This window comes from Solea solea, chromosome 3 (assembly GCF_958295425.1).
Source record: "Solea solea chromosome 3, fSolSol10.1, whole genome shotgun sequence".
NCBI lineage: Eukaryota > Metazoa > Chordata > Actinopteri > Pleuronectiformes > Soleidae > Solea > Solea solea.
The window spans coordinates 26,129,839-26,149,655 of NC_081136.1; the positions used below are offsets into that span (position 1 = coordinate 26,129,839).

A 19,817-nucleotide genomic window follows, 5' to 3' on the forward strand; every position below is an offset into this window, starting at 1 on the left:
TGAGCAGCAACAGCAGCAGCACCATCATAATGTTTGAATACACAGGAGGAGAGGGGTGGGTGGAGCTACGGATGCTGTAGGTACCAACCACAGAAGTTGGTGCCTTCACACCGCAAAGCCATGCGTAATAATAACAGTAAGTGCGAGCGCCGGCGGTGCAGTCGTCCTGAGGAAGATGCTCGAGCATGAAGCAGCGGCAGACATGCGACTGGTCCGTCAGATGAGCTCAGGTATGAAGATCCAGGCGGCGGGTGGTGAGCCCATCGGCTGCAGCAAAGTCGGGGAGAACCACCAGGAGAACCAGGTGATCTGTTTGCAGTGTCAGGACGAGCTGGTGCGGGTTTGTCCGGGAAGTCCACGCAGTCCTCGCAGCGCCATCGCGACGCGGCTGTCCTCGGGATCGGCAGGTAATAGTCACTCAGGAAACAGCAAATAAATGATGGAGCACACAGGAACCGTTTGTGTGTGTGTGTGTTTGTGTGTGTGTGTGTGTGTGTGGTGCTGAAACTCATTTATTCTTCCAACTCTGAAACTCTTTGGTTGGACACATTCACATATCGCTTTCTGCCCAAAATATATGATCACTGGACTCCTTTTAAAATCACTTTCCTCGGTCAATTTTTATAATTGTTATTATTATTATTAATGCTATTTAATCCTCGGGAAATTTGACATCATTTAACATTAAAAACACACAATGATCCCTTCAATTTATGACAATGAAAAATGCAACCATCTTAATCCAAATTGAAGATTACAAATGAACAAGCCCTAGTCCCACTGTGTTTATCTCTCCTAATTTGTATGAACTGTTTATGAACTGTTTTATTATGATTATTGGGTCTCGCTTTTGTCTCAAAGTATTTGACTTGTTTATTTAATTTGCATGTGAATGGTGTTCTTCACTTAAGTGTCATGTTTGTACATTTGCATGTGGTTTAATTTTAAATACTACTATAATAAAGATAATAATAATAGTAATTCTTTTTCACTGCTTTAAATGTGATGTAAGGTCAGGGTGTGGGTCTACACTCGGAACACTTCGTTCCCTCCAAGACTTTTGAATTACACAACATACACAAACTAGTTAGTAGTTAGTTTGCAGCCACCAAGAGTGCACCAGAACCCTAACCTAAGGAATATTTCATTTTAATTGCTCATTTTCACTTGAACAATGATAGGATCAAGTGAGGATACAGTATTAAAAAAACAACACTGCTGCATCACCTTAAGCAGTGTTTCACAAAGCTTTTATATGGGGACCCGCCTTTTTTAAAGACAACAAATCATAGCCACCCGACTGACAACATAATTTGCGCATAATATAGTTTGCATTGACATTTTATAGCATCTAATGTTATTTTGAATAGTAAAACCAGACATAAATTAATCACAACTTAACTTTATGCATGTGCACATACATTTTAGTTAAAGGGCTGGGGGGGGGGGGGGGGGCGGTAATAATAATATACTCTTGGAATAATAGAGTATATTCCACCAAATGTAACATTTAAGTGTGCATGTTGCCCTTAAGCAAATAATGGGAGTTAATTCACAGAGATAAGCAGTGGGTGGCACAAAAGTTAAAGTCTGGGTCATTAGGTTAAGAAGGTGCAATTTAATGACGTATTATTGATGGATGATTATTTGGAAATTTGCTTCTGTCGCATCTGTGGTCATGTTCCATTGCTGATTCTCATTGTCATAATATTTGCATCTTGTATCAAGTCTGGGTAACATTGTGATTTTTCTCATCAGTCTCCACCTTACTTTTCTTGTCCACCGTTTATGCTGGAGTGACGTTCTCACTCTTCATTCTTTACTTGCACTCTTTCACATTCACCTTTGTTTGACATGCCAACGTTTCTACTTTTACTTCTAATTTTATGCAAAATGTCTGCAAGATTTCATCCTGGTATTCACATACAAAGAGAACATGTGCATAAAACAGGTGGATGGAAACCTACTGTATTGCTCCATATTGGATGCTCACATTAGGACAGTGCTGTAATCATCATTGTGCAATGTTGTTCCAGTCACTTACTGGATCCTAGTTTGAAAATATTGGTGTAATATTTTGTACACAACGCGTATAAAACGTTGAACCCACTTTAAAGTGCACTCTGATGATGAATTATGAAACAGTTGGAAGCTGTTCAGCGGGTGAGTCCACTTGCTGACGTCCCGTGGCTTTTGTAACAAACGATACCTGCAGCTTTATCTCCAAACATGCGAGCAAATGCACGTCCTTCAGCTGAAAAGACTCCAGCTCCGTGATAAATGTCCATGCTCTGCTGCTCTTACTCTTCTTTGATGCAGCTCTTGGTGTTAGATCAGGGAAAGAAAAAAAAAAAAAAAAATGAAATGAGAGCTTCCGGCAAATTGCTTAATCAGCGGAAGCGTTTGTATAAGTTTTCATGTAGGGGGGAACAATCAGTCAGGTGGTACATGATAATATGGAACTCTAGGCCTGTGACTTCCAGTGTCATGGTTATTTTATTAATGGACTTCATGTTCAAATATTTTTATATTGTTTTTATTATGTATATACACACCAGCTATATAGAAACTGTGAAGATTTAGGAGCCAGTGTTGATTTGTAGCGAGTCCATTTGCTGTTGTTTCAATGACTTTTGGAAAAAAACTGACACTTCAGTTTGAATTGAGGCTGTGACAACTGCCGACGCAACTCTCAATAGTCTCCTCAAAGCAGCACAAAGCACAACAAAACACCTTTTGGCTCAGCAATTATGTTTCCCGTTCAGTCTCACTGCTTTTATTAAGACAGGTTCCTGTAAACATACAAAGGTAGCACCTAGCAGGTGAATATATATAGTAGTTGAATATATAGCAGCCATATTAAGCCAGATACTGCAGGTCCCCCTTGAGGTATACAAAAGTCATGAGCTAAATAAAAAGGAAATATTCAATGTACATATCGATTAAATAGTCACACACAGTAACTACTGTCTGTGGATTGGCAAACATACAACATAGCCATAGACCTTTTTTTTTTTTTTTTTCAAACAGTTATTCCATATGTACTCTGTAGTCAACTATCAGACAGACGGAGCCTCATGGAGAGTGAGGCGTCATTTCCTCTGGAGTCTTTAAGAGTTATTAAGGGCTCGTTCCCATTTCACTGCCAGCATTGTGAATGTCATTATCGGTGTCCTACCACAGTGGATGATTTTTGTTCCCGCTTCATATAAATTGTTCGACTGAGGCAGCAAAGCTGCCAGAGTTGTGGATTTTATTCCCCCAACTGTGTCAAGGTCAAGGGATTTCTCCCCGTGTAGTTGGATGGAACAGGACTCTAACGTTGCAGGATTAGTTTCAGTCCTGTAACGCTGCAGGGTCGCAGGTTTCCACCGGCGCTCTGCAACAGAACTGTACTCACTGGCTGAGTGGACACATTTCAACTGTCAGATACGTGATACTGTGGGACCCTGCCTTATTTTTGCCATATACATCTATAATATCAGCAGTAGGTGATGAATGAACTGTAAGAACTGCCTTATAATTATATATGTATATACAGTATATATATATATATATATATATATATATATATTTTTTTTTTTTTAACTCAACCGTGTGTGATCTCTGCTCCCATCACAGACCGCGAGCCCAGCAGTAGCAGCTACAATGTCTCTTCGGGAACCTTCTACAGCTGCGTCAGTCAAATCACTATTGGTGAGTACACTTGGTTCCAGAGCCTTGCTTATTTAAATATTGTCTAATATCTTGAGCGTATAATTGCATATTTCCATGAAATCCACATCCAGTGCATTCCAGTTATGTGTCGAGCCGTTGCTTGGGCCATTCACTCTCACAGTCCCCACCTGCAGTTTAGATTATTCTTTTGTCTTGTTTATTATAACATTTTCTCACATCATGGCACCCTGCTTTACACTTAAAATGTTTTTGAATCGAAGTGAAGCCAAAGCAGTACATGTACATTTTATACATAAGTATTCGTATATTTCTCAGAAGTCAAAGTCATTAAAATGAAGCGAAATCGTCATGTATAGTTTGTTTTACTAATATCGTGCAACTCTAGTCTCAATAAAGACAAGGACAATGTGACAGGTGAAGCCAGATTGTTTCCATCGCCCCCTGGTGGCTGGTTGCAGTGCATGTCAGTAACTTCTTCCTCCATGTTAGCTGATGGAGCAAGTCTCATGAAATGTATATACTGTGTAACACACACACACACACACACACACATACATACATTCAGGTACTCCTGTTTATTGTTTAATCAATCCCATGTTATGCTTACAAACATAGCAATGACAACTGCTAACTAAGGATGTAGCTCTGTACCACATGTTCTTATCCCATACCGACATCACGACCTTGAGGATCTACACTCACACACTATTTTTTCATACCAAGCTGTTCACACATTCGTGCTGATGCCTTCATCACCTTGCCATAATCAGCCATTGTAAAAACATTAACACATATTCTGCCCCTATAAAGTTAGAACTGAACAGCCCACAAATTTAAGGGTTTGGGATCATGGATTTCTACATTTTCTTTTTTCCTATATATCCAACTTACCCATTACCGCGTATCATATCAGCTCATTAACTACCAATTAATATTGTGTTTTACAATATTACATTTATATACTTTAATCATTATGGAAATGTCTTATGAGGGGAACAGCAAACCACATCAGATTCTCTCTCTCTCACACACACACACACACACACACACACACACACACACTGCATTGACTACAGCCTAAAGAAAGCCTTATCCCTAACCTTAATGATAACCAATCAAAGCCTCAACCTAACCTAACCATAATTAAAACCTTTGCTCTAAAATTAACCAGTTCCTCAGACAGGGCCAGTCCTGAAGAAGTGTTTATTGCAAAGAAAAAAAAAAAAGTGTACCAGTACAGTGTACCTTTTTATGAGGTAAATGTGTGTACAGAGCTTACACTGCTGTAAAAACGATAAGCTTTGTGACAGCCGGCCGGGAAGGAGGGGACTATGAAGCGAAGGTTTGCTAAGCAGTAAGAAAATTAAAGATTTCCCCTGACATGCAACTTTATTTGAATGTCAAGGCTTTTTAGACAGAAAATAATGCATAGTTGACGGAGCCGTCTGAAATAACTTTCCTGTCGGTCACAGAAGGTTTTTTTTCTCCAGTGTCCATCACAGCAGTGCCTGGTTAGAGTGGGAGAACGAGCTGCTGTGACAGTGAAGAGTGTGGGTTCAGCTCAGGCTGTGCTGCTGCATGCAGGTGTTCCTCTCTCCTCCCTAAGGTGAAAAACAAACTAATGAAGTGCTGAAGGAGAGTTTTGGACAGTTGGGACTCCCCCCTTTGGCTTAACAAAGGGAAAAATCTATAGTCATGGCCATGCACTCGGAGGTCAAAAAGTAGTTAGAGTGCTGTCTGAGTGCAGCCTTTGTTGGACAACAGTCAGCATCACAGTCTGTTTTGGAAAAGTCCTGAACGATCAGTCATTTGTTACATCCTCCATCTTTATCTATTGTTATTCTCTATAAACTAAGAGTGTTAAAGTGTTAAATTATTGTACAGTTCACTACCATATGTCATACTTTGTTGAGGTTAAGAGACACGCTAAATAAAACAAATATAGAACCAATACTGGACTAATGAAACTATGGAACGTGCTCACTGATGTGTACATGGAGTTTTTACATTTTGTGACAAAAATACGGCATTTCATTATTTCAGTCAGCGGTGTCCAAACATTACATACAAACTGTTTTATAATAATTGAATTCTCATTGTCACAATTATCATCTTTGAATGGCAATGTTACCAATTCTAAGCAATGCAGGAGTGGAAAAATAATGTCTTTCACATCTGGAGGCAAATAATCTAACATAATGTGAGATGAGTGCATGTATCCGTCTGTCACAGGACAGGTGGGTTTTGAAACTGGGATTCTGGATGTATTGACATCATTTAGTCAGCAAACTGCAAGTCTTATTATCATTTTTAAAACACACACAAAAAAAATAAAAATATGCTAAAAAGGTATAGCCAGTATGTGAAAAAAATAAAAAAAGTGACGATCTAATTTCTTCTTGCCTATCAGCTAACATACAGTGTATACATCACACCCGTATATCTGGAACAGATTAAGATCAACCAGTATATCACTGCACATGGCTGATTTGTCAGCAGTAATGAAAACTGTGCAGAGGTGTTTGTGTATTTCCCAGGGAGGGTATATATATATATATATATATATATACATATACATTTATCACACATCAGGATTAAAAGCACTCAAGTTGACTGCCGTGAATAAACATTTTGCTGTAGTTGTGAACGGGAGAAGAAATGTTAATATTTTATGTGGGTCTAACTTAGCCAGCACACACTTTCCAAGTGCCACAAGGAGAGTATAGCCTGCATCTTTTTTTTTACGATTTATAATTAGCTTATTCAAGGTACATATTTTTGTTCACCTATACTTAAAAGCACAATACCTGAGAGGACAGGTACGTGGCCGACAGCATGTGCCTTCCAAAAAGTGCCTGGTTGCAGGAGACGTCATGATGCTGGTCAAAGTGTGAATGTCAAGGCTTCAAAAATGCCAGTTTGTTTTCAACGGGGTGGGGGATGGGGCGGGGGGATGACCAGAAAAGCACAATGTGTGGTCATTTTCCTGACACTAACCTTGTTTTGTGCTGAAGTGCATTTCAGGCATGACCTTCTTCAAGGTGGTGGTCACAGTGGTCACAGTGTGTCAGATGCAGTTCAAGGATGGTTCTCATGAAAGGCTGCGGAGCAAAGTGGAATAGAGTTCTTTTTAAAACTCTGAAGACCTTCATTTAACTCATGCCATGAAGAGCACATCATCCTCCAGCATTGTCACTTGTATTAAATATTTTATAGAGTTTAAATTGAGTATAGTATTACACCGCATTGATTCTGCAACCTCTGAAGTATCATCATTATTATTATTATTAGCATATGACCAGGGTATGGTGTGAAGGTAAGGTAAATAGGAGGAAGTGAGGAGGCAAAGGATGGAGAGGAGGAAGATTCCAGAAGGAGGCGGTAATGCATCGTTCTGTTGCTGAAAATACAACCAATTAGCTTAGCATGAAAAGTGCCAGCAAATGAATCAGCTAGTCTACGTTTAGCCAAAGTTAAAAGACACATATCTAGTGTCTTATTTGTTGTGCACTTACTATACACATGGCAGTTAGGCTCTAGTGAGGGACTCCGTGTGATCAGCCCATTGAAATTGAAGCTAAACATAAAAAGGTCGTCTGGGCTGTGAAGACACGTTTCTTCCATCACTGATTTTCTGCCTCACTTGACCTTGAAACAGCAAGATGCTGCTTTTTTTGTTGTCGTAAAGAATACTTGTGCTGAGTAAAGCATTTCAAAGCATGCGCTTATGCATCCCAAGCACAAAACGAACACATAAGCTGGGGACACACCACAAGATTTTTAGTTGTTAGCCACGATTCACAGTTGGACGTAGTTGGTGTAATTCAGTCAGCACTACTTAGGGACGGTCGGTCGGCATGGCGACTTGGCACAGAAATCTGTTAGTGTGTGAGGGCAAAAGGGCCCGATCAGACCTCAGTCACAGTCAAACCAAATTGAATTGTTTGAGCCAATTCTGGACGCAATTGGGTAGTGGGACACAGGAAATGGCACCAAAAGATTGTGGTAATAGAGGTTGTTTACCCTTTAACCCTTCATGTTACCATCCTGTCGTCGCCAACAGGATTTGACATGTGTACTTCTCATCACCGTAACTCCTAGACCGTTTGTGATATCTAGAAAATTCAAATCCTGTTTCCTGTCCCTTCATAGCGTCCACTGTGATGACTGTTGACTTTCAAACTGAAAATGGCTCACTCTCTCAGTCCCTGTGCAATGCCCTGTGTCCCTCTGTGGCCCAGATACCTGCACCTGCGCTCGCTTGTTTTCTTACTCCTCCTGAGCGCCTAAGGAGGTGAAGGTTCTACAGATCTGGGACTCTCTCACCTCGGAGAGACACGTGGGCACAATTTTCCGATGACTGTGCATTGATATCGCTTAGAACACCCTTCGTGCGAAAAGGCTTTGCGCCGGTACTTTTGGAGGACGTTCGGATGCATGCCAGGTGTAGATTACAACCTCTGTCCCTCCCTGCATGTCATGTCGTGTTGAGGATTGTTGGCTCACTGTAGTTATCAATGTGGTGTAAAAAAAGCACAACAAACACACATGCATACATGACATGGACCAACTTAAAAGGAGCAAGCGTCAATAAAATGTTTTCCCCCCCAAAAAATCTTTGATGAACCCTTCTGTGACCCTTCTCATCACCGTAACTCCTAGACCATTTGTGATATCTAGAAAATTCAAAAACTATGGACAGGCGATCTGTCCAGGGTGTACCGCGCCTTTCACCCTATGTCGGCCGAGATTGACACAGCACCCCGCGTGACCCTCATGTGGAGGATAAAGGGGTAGAAGACGGATGGATGGATGAATACCGGGAAGCAGAGAAATAGAGCCCTCAGGACTTCTGCGTCCAATCACAGACAAGATTCGCCAGCGCGTCACACGTATGTGACGTCAGCTTATTCCTAAACGTTTGAATAACTGCCAGATATCGACAGTGAAAGTGATCTTGGGAAACATTCACTCATTGAACATTTCTTGACAACACTACAGCCATAACATCTAAATAAATCCAGGCAGCCTCATTATGGTGAAGGTCATAAGAGGGTTAAACAACCAAAAAACAGAGCAAAGCAAAGCAGGAGGGGGTGGCGTGAAGTAAAACTCAAACAGAAAAATACCTTGGAGGTGAAACTCTTCCTCTTTGGTGTTTTATGGCAGCTGGCATCCATGTAGTTGCATTACAGGCACCCTCAGGTCCTCTTTCTTCTTATGTTATGGTCGTCTTAAATCCTTTCATAAAGTCCAGTCATCGCCAGATATGAGAATATCACTTTGCTTCCCTGTGCGCTTTCTACACGCTCTAAGATGCTCCTCACATTATTCTCTGCAGACCCGTCATCATTATCAGTCCTGCACAATATGAGTATGAACTCCAGAGTTTCCCTCGCCCACGCGACGCTGTTTCTTGATGACTCTGCTTCGTATTGAACATAAATGTCTTCCTTTTGTTTGCGCGTCCCACCTTTGTCACCACAGGTGATTTAAAGGGGGAATTCCAACACAGGTGAAACTAATAAGACACAGGTGAAGCACATTAGGGTGTGTCAGGCAATCATGAGTGGAGACAGGACAGGAAGTCAAACTTAAAGAAGAAATACTACAAAATAAAACAGGAAACCACCAAAGAACTATAACAGAACAACAGAAAGTCCAAACAGAACATTGTCCAAAAACTTAATTTATTAATTTAACCTTTATTTTACTATAAAGTCACATTAAGATGTATTAAGATTTTTATTTACAGTTAGGTCCTAAAATCCCCAAGTGTATCAAGAAGAACTGCTCTGTTAAAGTTTTAATGTGTGAGCAACAAGAACCAAACTTTCTCAATCAAACTGAGAGTGATGGGGAGTTGGTTAAGGAGATTATAATGTTACCTATTTCTGTGCACCAGTTATGATTTATTTAATTGTGACAGTTAGATGCTTATTATAAATAAGCCTATAACTGATTACTTGTTTACTTAAGCTTATTTTTGTTAAACCCAATAAATAGTATAGTCTGTAAAATTTAATTTAATTTTATTTTATTTTATTTTATTTTATTTTATTTTATTTTATTTAAATCCTACTCACTGTAACTTTAAAACCAAAATCCATGCTGTGGTCCAATACTATGCTGCTGCAAGTGAGATATTCTTCAATGATCACACAGCTAATGCTATTATCAAATGTACTCCATGACCCCGTTCACCAAAGACAATTCCCTTTCCTCTCATTTCAACAGAGCCGTTGGACTTTTCTCCCTATAAAAAAGTGTCATACTAGACAAATTCCCCTGAGAGGAAATAATGACCTGAGTGCTCTAGTTTTTGCAGCTGCAGCTGACACGAGCACAAACATTATCACGGGGACACCCAGGGACAGCCTGACGCGGTTGCCCTTCTTGTTTCTTCTTTTTTAGTGAAATCAGATCTGTAAACCTGCTGAGATGGGATGTATATAGCTCAGGATTCAGAAGAAGAACCTCTTCCGCTCCTCCTCAGCGGTGCGTTGTGATGCTCAGAGACAGCCGGGCGTTCCCTCCACTCTGCTATTGATCAGACTGCGTTTGTTCTTTGCTGATGTGCCTCCGAAATCTGCTGGGCTTTGTGTTTCACAGGAAACGACGAGTTGAGTGTGTGCGTGTGATGAGGGGTGTCCCACTTGCCCAGGTGTTTTACATAACACGTAGCACAGGAAATCCATCTTATATTTGGTGTTCTGTACATTGTGCAACCAAGCACAACACGGGACGTATGCTGTGACTTTCACACGTGTGTCTCCAAAGGTACCAAATTATGTATGTGGGGCTGAGTAAGCAGGAAAATACACACAGTACACAGCATGTTCTTAGTGAGCATTATATACATTATATATACATATACACACATACAGCTTATTAATACTTGCTTTAATCTCTTGGTTCTGGGATGGTGATTCTGTGTAGGTGTATTAAACCCCTTTAACACTAAGCGTATGTATCACAGACGTCACGTTTGCATCACTGCAAATATGCGACGGTTTGTGCTATCGGAAAAAATCCGATGGTTTCTGAAAGCTGAGAAGCTGCATGTCAAAACCAATATGTGGTTATTACGGTAATTTCACTCGTGCTGTTACAGGAAGCCCGAGAATCAGTGCCTTTGTCACCAGAGAGGAGAGAGTTGGGAACACGCCGGTCCATAGTTTCCATTATTTGGCCAAATGTTATTGTAAATATGTTTTATACTGTTCAAATATCAAATTGCACATGCAATATCTGGTGTTTGAGTATAACTACAGTGGTTTTTTTTCTTAATTTTAAATAGTTAAAACAGTATTTTGACATGCAGTAAATTGTGAATAACTCCCAGATATTGAACGTTATTATGGAGAAATCGACAGGACATGTTCTGGTCCTTTTATGGTTAAAATAAGCAAAACATTGTGAGGGTTAGGCATTAAGGGGTTAATACTGCTCATGTTAACTACAGTACAGTAACTAAACACAACGTTCTGGCTACATTCTACAGTACATTATAGTTTAACGCGAGTCAATGAATGTATACACTGGGTAATTCACTGCCATGAAACAGAGAGAGACGTGAAATCGAAGGTTGGGGTGGTGATGAGCTGGTTCAGCAGCGTGTGTGTGTGTGTGTGTGTGTGTGTGTGTGTGTGTGTGTGTGTGTGTGTGTGTGTGTGTGTGTGTGTGTGTGTGTGTGTGTGTGTGTGTGTGTGTGTGTGTGGATCCTCATGGAGCAAAGAGAGCAGCAGAGACTGGTCACTCAAAATGACTTTGGTACAAGTTGAAGTCACTTTTTATAATAAAATATACGACGTTTTAGTAAGTAAAAGTATTAAAAAAGTGAGGATTGAGCCATGGTAGCTCAGTCTTGGGCGAGTTGTCGTTCAACCGGAAGGTTGTGGGTTCAATTCCTGGCTCTGCTCGTCTATGTTTTCCTTGAGCAAGGCACCTAACCCCATGTTGCAGGTATGAAAGATTAGAAAGACTAGAAAAGCTCTATATAAATACAGACCATGACCAACTCTTCTTCTCCTGATTTAAATTTGGTAGTAACGAGTTACAAAGATAGTTGGAGGAATAAATGTAGTGGAGTAAAAGTAAAAGTTGCTATAAGTATAAATAAGAAAGTAAAGTACAGATACGTGAATGTTGTACTTAAGTACAGCAATCATGTTTAATATCATGCTGGCTGATACTTCACACCTCTTCAGTTGGGTTTCTTGTCATGCTGCTGACAGCTTCTGCCACTAGAGGGCAACAATACCGAATACATGAATGTGATATAACTGATCATGGATTGTTTTCATGTTCAAGTCTACAGTCTACATACAGTTTGAATGTATGGTTTAAAGTTTATAAGACTATTTTCCTGTTATTAATGTGATATTGTTGGACACGTGTTACTTTTTCTATCGTTATCTGTGTTTCTGTATTGCAGGTTTCGATCTCGGAGGTCAAGTGGCGATCGGGTTCTCCCACTGGAAGAGCCCGTTCCCAGGCAGCAGTCAAAATCTGCCCAGTCTGGACTGCGTCCACTCGGAGGCCACGGCCGTCCCGCCCGTCGGTGACCACTTCGAGCCGGTGTCCTGCCCAGCGTCACTGTCAGTGAGCCCGCTGCCCACCTGCAGCGCCAGCCAGGAGACGCTGTGTGACAGTAGCACAAGTACGTATAAAGCATGATTGGGACTCACTGTATTATTACAATAACTGTAAAAACAAAAAAAAAGGGTTTAAACTGCCTCTGAAACAAACTGAAATTGTATTGAAAATAATGAAAATAATGTTAGTCGCTGTTCTATTTTGAATATTATTCTAATTTTGTATACAAAGGCAGTACAATATTGAATGGTATATTGCCACATACTTTCCGTCAAAGTGATTTATATTAAAAAAAAAAAAAAACACTACTTGCCTAAACAATTTATTTGTCTTTTGAGAGGAGGTCAAAAGCAATATTTTCTCACACCCGCTCATTTACCGGCGTTAGCTCTGGTGCACTTTATGTCGCATGCATCACTTCCTCTGAAGAGTCTTCTCATGACCAGTATGAGTATAATAAATGCAGGGACCTATAATCTCTGCTGATAATCTGCAGGAATTTTGTGTGTGTGTGTGTGTGTGTGTCTGCACACAGCTTCTGTCATCAGTGCCAAATGTCATTGTTTCGCTCTCAGGCAACACCACTGACAGAGCCAGCCCTCTTTCCTCATTGGCTGCTACCAGAGCGGCTTCCCCTCTGATTGGCTGCATTGAAAACTGATTAAGAATACCATAGGGTGCCATGCACCTCCTCTCTCTCTCTCTCTTTCCCCCCTCTCTCTCTCCCTCTCTCTCTCTCTGTGCCACTGTAAACATCCTGCTCATGCTTGTGTGTGTTTTTTTTTTTCTCCTCAGAGAAGAATTGACAGCTTCTCCCCCCCTTCCTCTTCTGCTGCCTGCCGCTTTAGCATCTTTTCTGTGACAGAGTCGTCCGTGTGTGTGTGAGTGTGTGTGTGTGTGTGTGTCTGCGTGTTGTGGCGGTGGATGGTCCGTGGCACTGATGAGGAGGAGTGAGGAGTAAATAGTGGCTGGTTTCCCTCTTGGGATGTTGCTCTGGTTTGTTTCCCCCAGTGAGGTCACTTGTACGCTGGGACTGGGAGGAGAAGGAGGAGGTGGAGGTGGAGGTGGGGTGACCGCTGCATGTGTGTGTGTGTGTGTGTGATGATAGGAAATAGTATCCCGGCTGTTTTGGCGTCTGATGCGACTCAGCAGGGAAGCCCCCCCTCATTTTTTTTTGCCGCCCTCTAAGGGAAGAAGCTGCCTCCCTTCTTCTTTCTACCTTCACACGGTGAGTGTCATCAAGTTGTCTTGAAGCAAAGGCAGCTTGTTCTCAAGAGTGGATGTTTTTTTTTTGCTGCAGTGCTCTCTCTCTCTCTGTCTGTCTCTCTCTCTCTCTCTGTCTGTCTTGCTCCCACTCCTGTTTATAAATGTAGCTTCATCTCTTTCACGTTATCCCTGTGCCCATACGAGTATTTGACCTTGACACGTTGCTCGTATTTGTCCCCCCCCCCCACCCCCGCTCTCTTGATCATGCAAAAAAAATCTTTTCAAACATACAAATTCTGCTACCTGTCGTATCACAGTATTGCAGTGGGTCATGTGACGCAAGTGGACATGTGCCTGCTGTGAGCATGGCACTGCGTGAACAGCGTCCGGCACAAAGCGCGAGTGCATGTATGCATCCTCACAAGTGACTGACATCTGGTCCCTTTTGCCACACATGCACTACATACAGCGGCTGTAGTGAGGACACTCGGAGGCGAAATGCAACCCGAACCACAACCAGCGCAGCTAGATGCCTAATCCCCACTCTTAACCTAAGCCAAATTATAACTCTTAACCTGAAAAAACCTATTGAAAGAGGTGAGGACCGGCCAAGATGTCTCACAATCTGCAGCAGACACACACACACACACACACACACACTCTCCTCTCTGCTTGAATCAGTGCACTTTCCTCAGTGACGATGAATCGACCAAACATACAGTTACTGTTCCCAGTGGTAACTGGTAATGATGGTACTTTGTTATCGGGTGTAAGACAATCTTGACTCTAGAGTTACTGTTTCATTTAAAAACAATCATGATTATCATACAGCTGACAAGGAACTTCAGGATTCTCATCTCTACCTGGTGAAGAATATAATTCTGTAGAAATGACGGATGATTTTCTGCGTTGAATTGTGTCACTGTCAGATTCTCCTTTCATGTACAGTATATTAAACTTAACGACCCACTAGACTTGAAACAATCCTCCAATATTTAGACTCGAGAGGCTCATGAACGTGAAGTAAGTAGGTTACGCGTCTGTTACATATTTGATCAACGTTTAATAGCTTATGCTGCTCCAGTCATACTTTTTGGCTACTACTTACTAAGTCAGAGTGAGTGTTGTGATTCTATTTGAAAACTTCGGCACATCTAAGTGAGCTGCTGAATTTAAAAACACACCTACATTTTTGATAGACAGATACACAGCAGCTTTTAAAGTTGATTAAAGCAAAACAAAAAAAACAACAACAATTGAATAATAAGTATAAAGTATTTTGTGGCTCAAGTATAAGCAAGGGTTAAAAAGCCACCTCGATGTTTTCAGCACATACCACATGATAATATATTATATAATGTTCTCAGCAGATAAAAAAATGGAATATATATACAGTGCATGTTGGCAGCATGTAAGATATAGATGTAATCCAATAGAAACATTAAATGTCTGTCATATTGTTGAGCGATATCACCAAAACCCCTTATCACTATAAAAAATAATATAAAAAAGTTCAGTAGATATGTATAATTATTGTGATAAAATGATAATAAATAATTAATAAGGAATGTTGAAAGCTGAAGAAACCAGTCAACAACAATAATCGCACAGTAACATTTCACAAATCTGATTTCACAGCAATTGTCTGATTTTATATCAATATATACTTTGTTATACTGAAGAATAGCATTTTTTTGCTATTTTATTGTTTTGCCCGTCCTTAACTGCAGCCTTTACAACTTGATTATCTCTTTGTTTTTTGATTTGAAAAACATTGTCCTATCACATCCCTAATGAAATATGATAAGTTGTATTTACTGTACGCGAAGCGAACCGTCCACTGCACCACCGTGTGCTTGGGCTGCCAAAGCTTCAGGAGCATGAAACCTCAGCTGTGGCTCGAGTTACAGACGAGCCACAGGGCCATTAAACTTTGATGGATACATTGTTTGATGAGCCACAGTCTCAGCATAACAGCATAATGTAGGCTAATGTGTAGTGTGTCAGTCCTCTGAGAGCCAATATTTATAGAGAGCAGCTCTCGCTCCTTCTAATGAGACCAGCAGAGGAAACGGGGTCGGTGAGTGTCCAGAATACGCAGCGGAGACTGTTGACTGTTGCTCCCCGCAGCAGAACTACAGAACAATCACCTGTTTCTCCTCCATTTGGAGTGGATTGAAACACGAGATGAGGCTCGACATCGCTCGATCACTCGTCCAGATGATGGCCAAGAAAACAAAAAAAAAGTGATTATACTTGAACAAGACAATATTCCATATTCCATTATATTCCATTGTCATGGCACTAAGTGGTTCCTCGAACATTCCTGTAAATGGATTCATCAGAGGGGAAACCTGCCTTTTAAGCCCAGGGTGTCCAAACTTTTATTAACAATTATGATAATGTGAAGATTTCCAATTCCCTCCCTGGCCGTAAATAATACATTATAAAAAGCGAAGCTGCTGACCGTACAGAATCTCACTTTGGACTTTGGACACGCCTGTTTTAAGCAGTTCTCATGCCAAGTCATGCAACACAGGGAAGACACAGTTTACATGTAAACTTTACCAAACACTGGTTGAGACAGAGAGACTCCCCACATGCATCACATCTCTTTTCCTGCTTTAATGGAGCTTCAAAAGTGTCACCTCTATACGCATTACCTTGCCTTGCGTCCTTTCGACTGCTGGTGATTTAATGTCACAAGAATAAGAATGTAGATGCATATTTTTATCCTTATCTTTTGGCGTTATTATTTATTTATTTATTCATTTATTTACCATGCATGTTTTCTTTTCCTTAGTTTAACCCTTAGTGCTCAGGCGGCGTGGCACACGACTCCTTATATGGACATCCTGGTTTATGGGTCACATGTTCAGGCTTAAAAAAAAAGAAGTGTTTTCTTTCATCTTCTTATGCGTTGTTGAGTCATGATTCATTTTATATGGCATTTTTAGTAGTGATATAAAGTAGTCGTTCTTATAGCCTCTGTAGATACTGTACGTTTAAAGTGTTGTAAGGGTTAAGGACCATGCTTCATGAAAGACCCTACATGTCTTTGACCTGTGTTTATGTCTGTACTGAAGAAACTGTTGCTAAAGTGTGACTATGTAGCGATCCCGAAAACGTTATGTCGCGAGACCGAAACTGCGACAACGTAAACATCCACGATCACAAATGCGCAGCAAAGGAACGGCGATAATACAAACTGCTACCATTTCTGCACTTTACAGCAACACTATATCACAACAAGTTCAGTGTCTATTTTGGTTCTATTATGATATCGCAATTATTAGTGTTAGTTTGATTAGCACAGGATGCAGCATCAGCGATCAGTGTGATTGCTGCAGCTCTGAGTAAAGGATGAGGACTCACAGCTGCAATTTTCTTTCTTTTTCTTTTTCTTCTTTTGTAAAGAGATTCCTCACATTTCTATTCGCTGCGTCAATCCAGAGCTGCAAAGCATCAACAGCTGATTAAGAGCACAGATGCTTCCTCGACCTCTCTCTCTGTGTGTCGCTGGGACCACGGCTCAGCAGAAAAATATAGCTGAGTCATTCAGCACCAAGACATCCACCCACCTCCACTGAAGTCCTCCTGTTCTCCAGAGGACTGAAAGTATCACATAGAGACAGGTTGAGATAAATGGATTTAAACTGTTTTAGTCGCTGCATCTTTGGACAATTTCTTTCTCCAAACAGCGTGCGGTTGACAAATAGACCCAATTAGATTGTGTCTCCAATGTGAGGCTTTTTTTTTCCAAGGTCTTTCGAGGATAATCCTTGTTAGAGAGATAAAAATGACTGAGCTGGGCTTTACCCCCCGCTCTAGTTCACCCTATTATTTTCTTTTAAACTTAAATGTCACCCTTCACACCCTGTGTAGTGTGTGTGGTGCTTCTCTGAACCTGTTGACGCGTTTGTTGCTGAATATAAGACTTTGATTCAAGAGTCAGATTTCTGCTGTCATCACTTTGCTGCTGGACGCATCTTTCACTCATTTAATCCGTTCACTACCTTTCATTGAAGTTTTTTAAAAGCAGACTTACTTGAGCATCATTTCCAGAAAACAGATATTGACTTATAACTTATAACTTAAAGATAACTTAAACACTGAGCATTTAAGAGCTCAGAGCAAGATACTGTTTACCCTGGAATTAAGTGAGGGCAGAGCATAACATAGGAGAGTGAAGAAAGGGCTTGACTGTGGTTAGACACTTTAATATGTCATGCATTTATACCCCTAAGTAGTGAAGTGATTTCATTTAAAGACTGGGTATAAAAATGTCAGTCAATTTAGTTTGCATGAATGTCAGTGGGAGAATTTGTCTACTTCTCACGTCATTTATAACGTCACAAAACATTTTCCTGAGGAGTTGACCCTTTGACACTGAGCAGTTTTTGCATGAACTCGTCCGTAAAAGAGTTGGAAAAACGCCTGTTTATAGTTTTTTGGCCCGTTTTTGGACATTGAGACAAAGACTCAAACAAATGTTACTTTAAATACTGTATGTTTTATACGTATAATCTGGTGTTCATGTACGACTCCAGTATTTATTTTTTTAATAAAACTTTGTGTTTTTCTTCATTTTAAATTGATAATACACTATGTTAACATGCACTAAGTTATACATAACTGCCAGATATTGAAAGTTATTCTGAAAATTGGCAAAAGCACTACATCACAGCCCTTTTATGGTTAAAATAAGCACACAAAAAAAAGTGTTAAAGGGTTAATGGTCTTATAATCACTAGTTTCAGCTGCTCCTCTTCATTTTGTTTGCCTTGCAGCAGTGTGCGGTGTGGTTTTACTGCTCTTTCATAGTAAACTCATAAGATTTATTGACCATAGAGATCTTTGGCGATTGCATTGAACCATTAGCTCTGCCTTACTGTCGGCCACATCAAACCCTTTTAAGCAATCAGAACAGATAAGACAAATGAGAAGTGCCAGACTATCACTGAACTCAGACACATATTCAAATCTGGGTTATATGTGATTCTTTTTTTTTCCTCCTCACAACGATCCGTGCCACTTAAACATTCTCGCGTTTCATGTGTCTGAAATCTGCAGGTGTGAGTTTGTCTCTACATGGGTCTGAGTCTCAACATCAGAGCCTCCACCGACGCAGAGTCCCGCTGCAGCCCTCAGCCTCAGCCTCATCCTCCGGCTACCAGGCAGCGGTCAGACTTTTCGCCTTCCCCTCCAGTGGGAAGGCAGACATCATGGAGGAATCCTCGGCTGGAGCCCCTGATTCCAGCACTCAGGACGATGCGCCTCGTCTGGGTGAGACCCAACATCGACTAACCCCGATATTTCTGTACAAATGCAGTTATGTGTCCGTGACGCTCCGTGATGTCGAGCGACTCATGGGTTCATGGTCAGTGTGTTGACTCTCTTTCACCACTTCAAGGACAAACAATGGGGTCAACAGTCAAAACTCCTGATGAAAAACACAACTGTCATTGTTCTTATCTGACGGGGCTTTTTTAAGCAGTAGAATTCACATGAGAAACTGCTTGTTTGCAACTGTCTCGCTTTATTATTGCGATGTTGTTGCTTTGGAATGTCTTGACATAAAACAAATCACTTCCTGTGTGTCCCAGGCAAAGCACGAGATCTGAACTCCACTGATTTTGGTTAGAGTGTGATAGAAGTTGGTTTATCTCACACTACAGCATATTAATCCACACGAAAACTCCCCTTTTTCCTCCAGCTGTGAAGGATGTCAATGTTCTGCTGGAGAAGGAGAGGTCAGAGGGCATCAGCAGCCCGTCCAGAGGCGGCGACGACGACGACGACGACTCCACGCTGCTGAATCCGGCCACGCACAGCAGCATCCTCGACGACAACACAAAGTCCGACTCTGCTCACTCAGAGGTCAGTGGAGAAAATCACTTTTTCACCTTTTTCAACGAACTTCATTGGTCTGTAATAAACCACAGAAGACTCTGATTGTCTGTCTGTCTGTCTGCAGGGGAGGAGTAAGTCCAGCGGCATTTGCTTCAGCGACGGAAAGAGCCGCATCGACTACATCCTGGTGTACAGGAAGTCCAGCTCGCTCTCAGAGAAGAGGGAGGTGTTTGAGCGGAATATCCGTGCTGAGGGTTTACAAATGGAGAAAGAGGTAAAAAAAAAAAGAAGAGAGTATGGTCAACGTTATGTCCGGGTGCATTAATAAACAGAAGAATATAAACTGAAATCACAGTGGCCCTCTCACACCAAGTTCGGTTAAATCCAGGCTTTTAACTGACTCACTGTAAGTGTAAGAAATCCAATTTCTCACAGTCAGTCGGGAGCCACTGCATGTGTACATTCAATTGAAGAAGCCGGAA

General features: G+C 41.1%; 1 protein-coding gene across 2 annotated transcripts in view; it reads left to right on the forward strand.

Moving 5' to 3' along the window:
- LOC131456507 (anoctamin-4-like) overlaps nucleotides 1–19,817 on the forward strand; it is a 41,597-nt gene continuing 21,780 nt past the window's right edge. For both annotated transcript variants that reach the window (XM_058624897.1, XM_058624898.1), the window contains exons 1-6: nucleotides 1–407; nucleotides 3,622–3,696; nucleotides 12,116–12,340; nucleotides 18,556–18,768; nucleotides 19,199–19,362; nucleotides 19,460–19,609. In XM_058624897.1, the coding sequence (XP_058480880.1) occupies nucleotides 176–407; nucleotides 3,622–3,696; nucleotides 12,116–12,340; nucleotides 18,556–18,768; nucleotides 19,199–19,362; nucleotides 19,460–19,609 (1,059 nt within the window). In that variant the 5' untranslated portion in view covers nucleotides 1–175. The remainder of the gene's footprint in view (nucleotides 408–3,621; nucleotides 3,697–12,115; nucleotides 12,341–18,555; nucleotides 18,769–19,198; nucleotides 19,363–19,459; nucleotides 19,610–19,817) is intronic.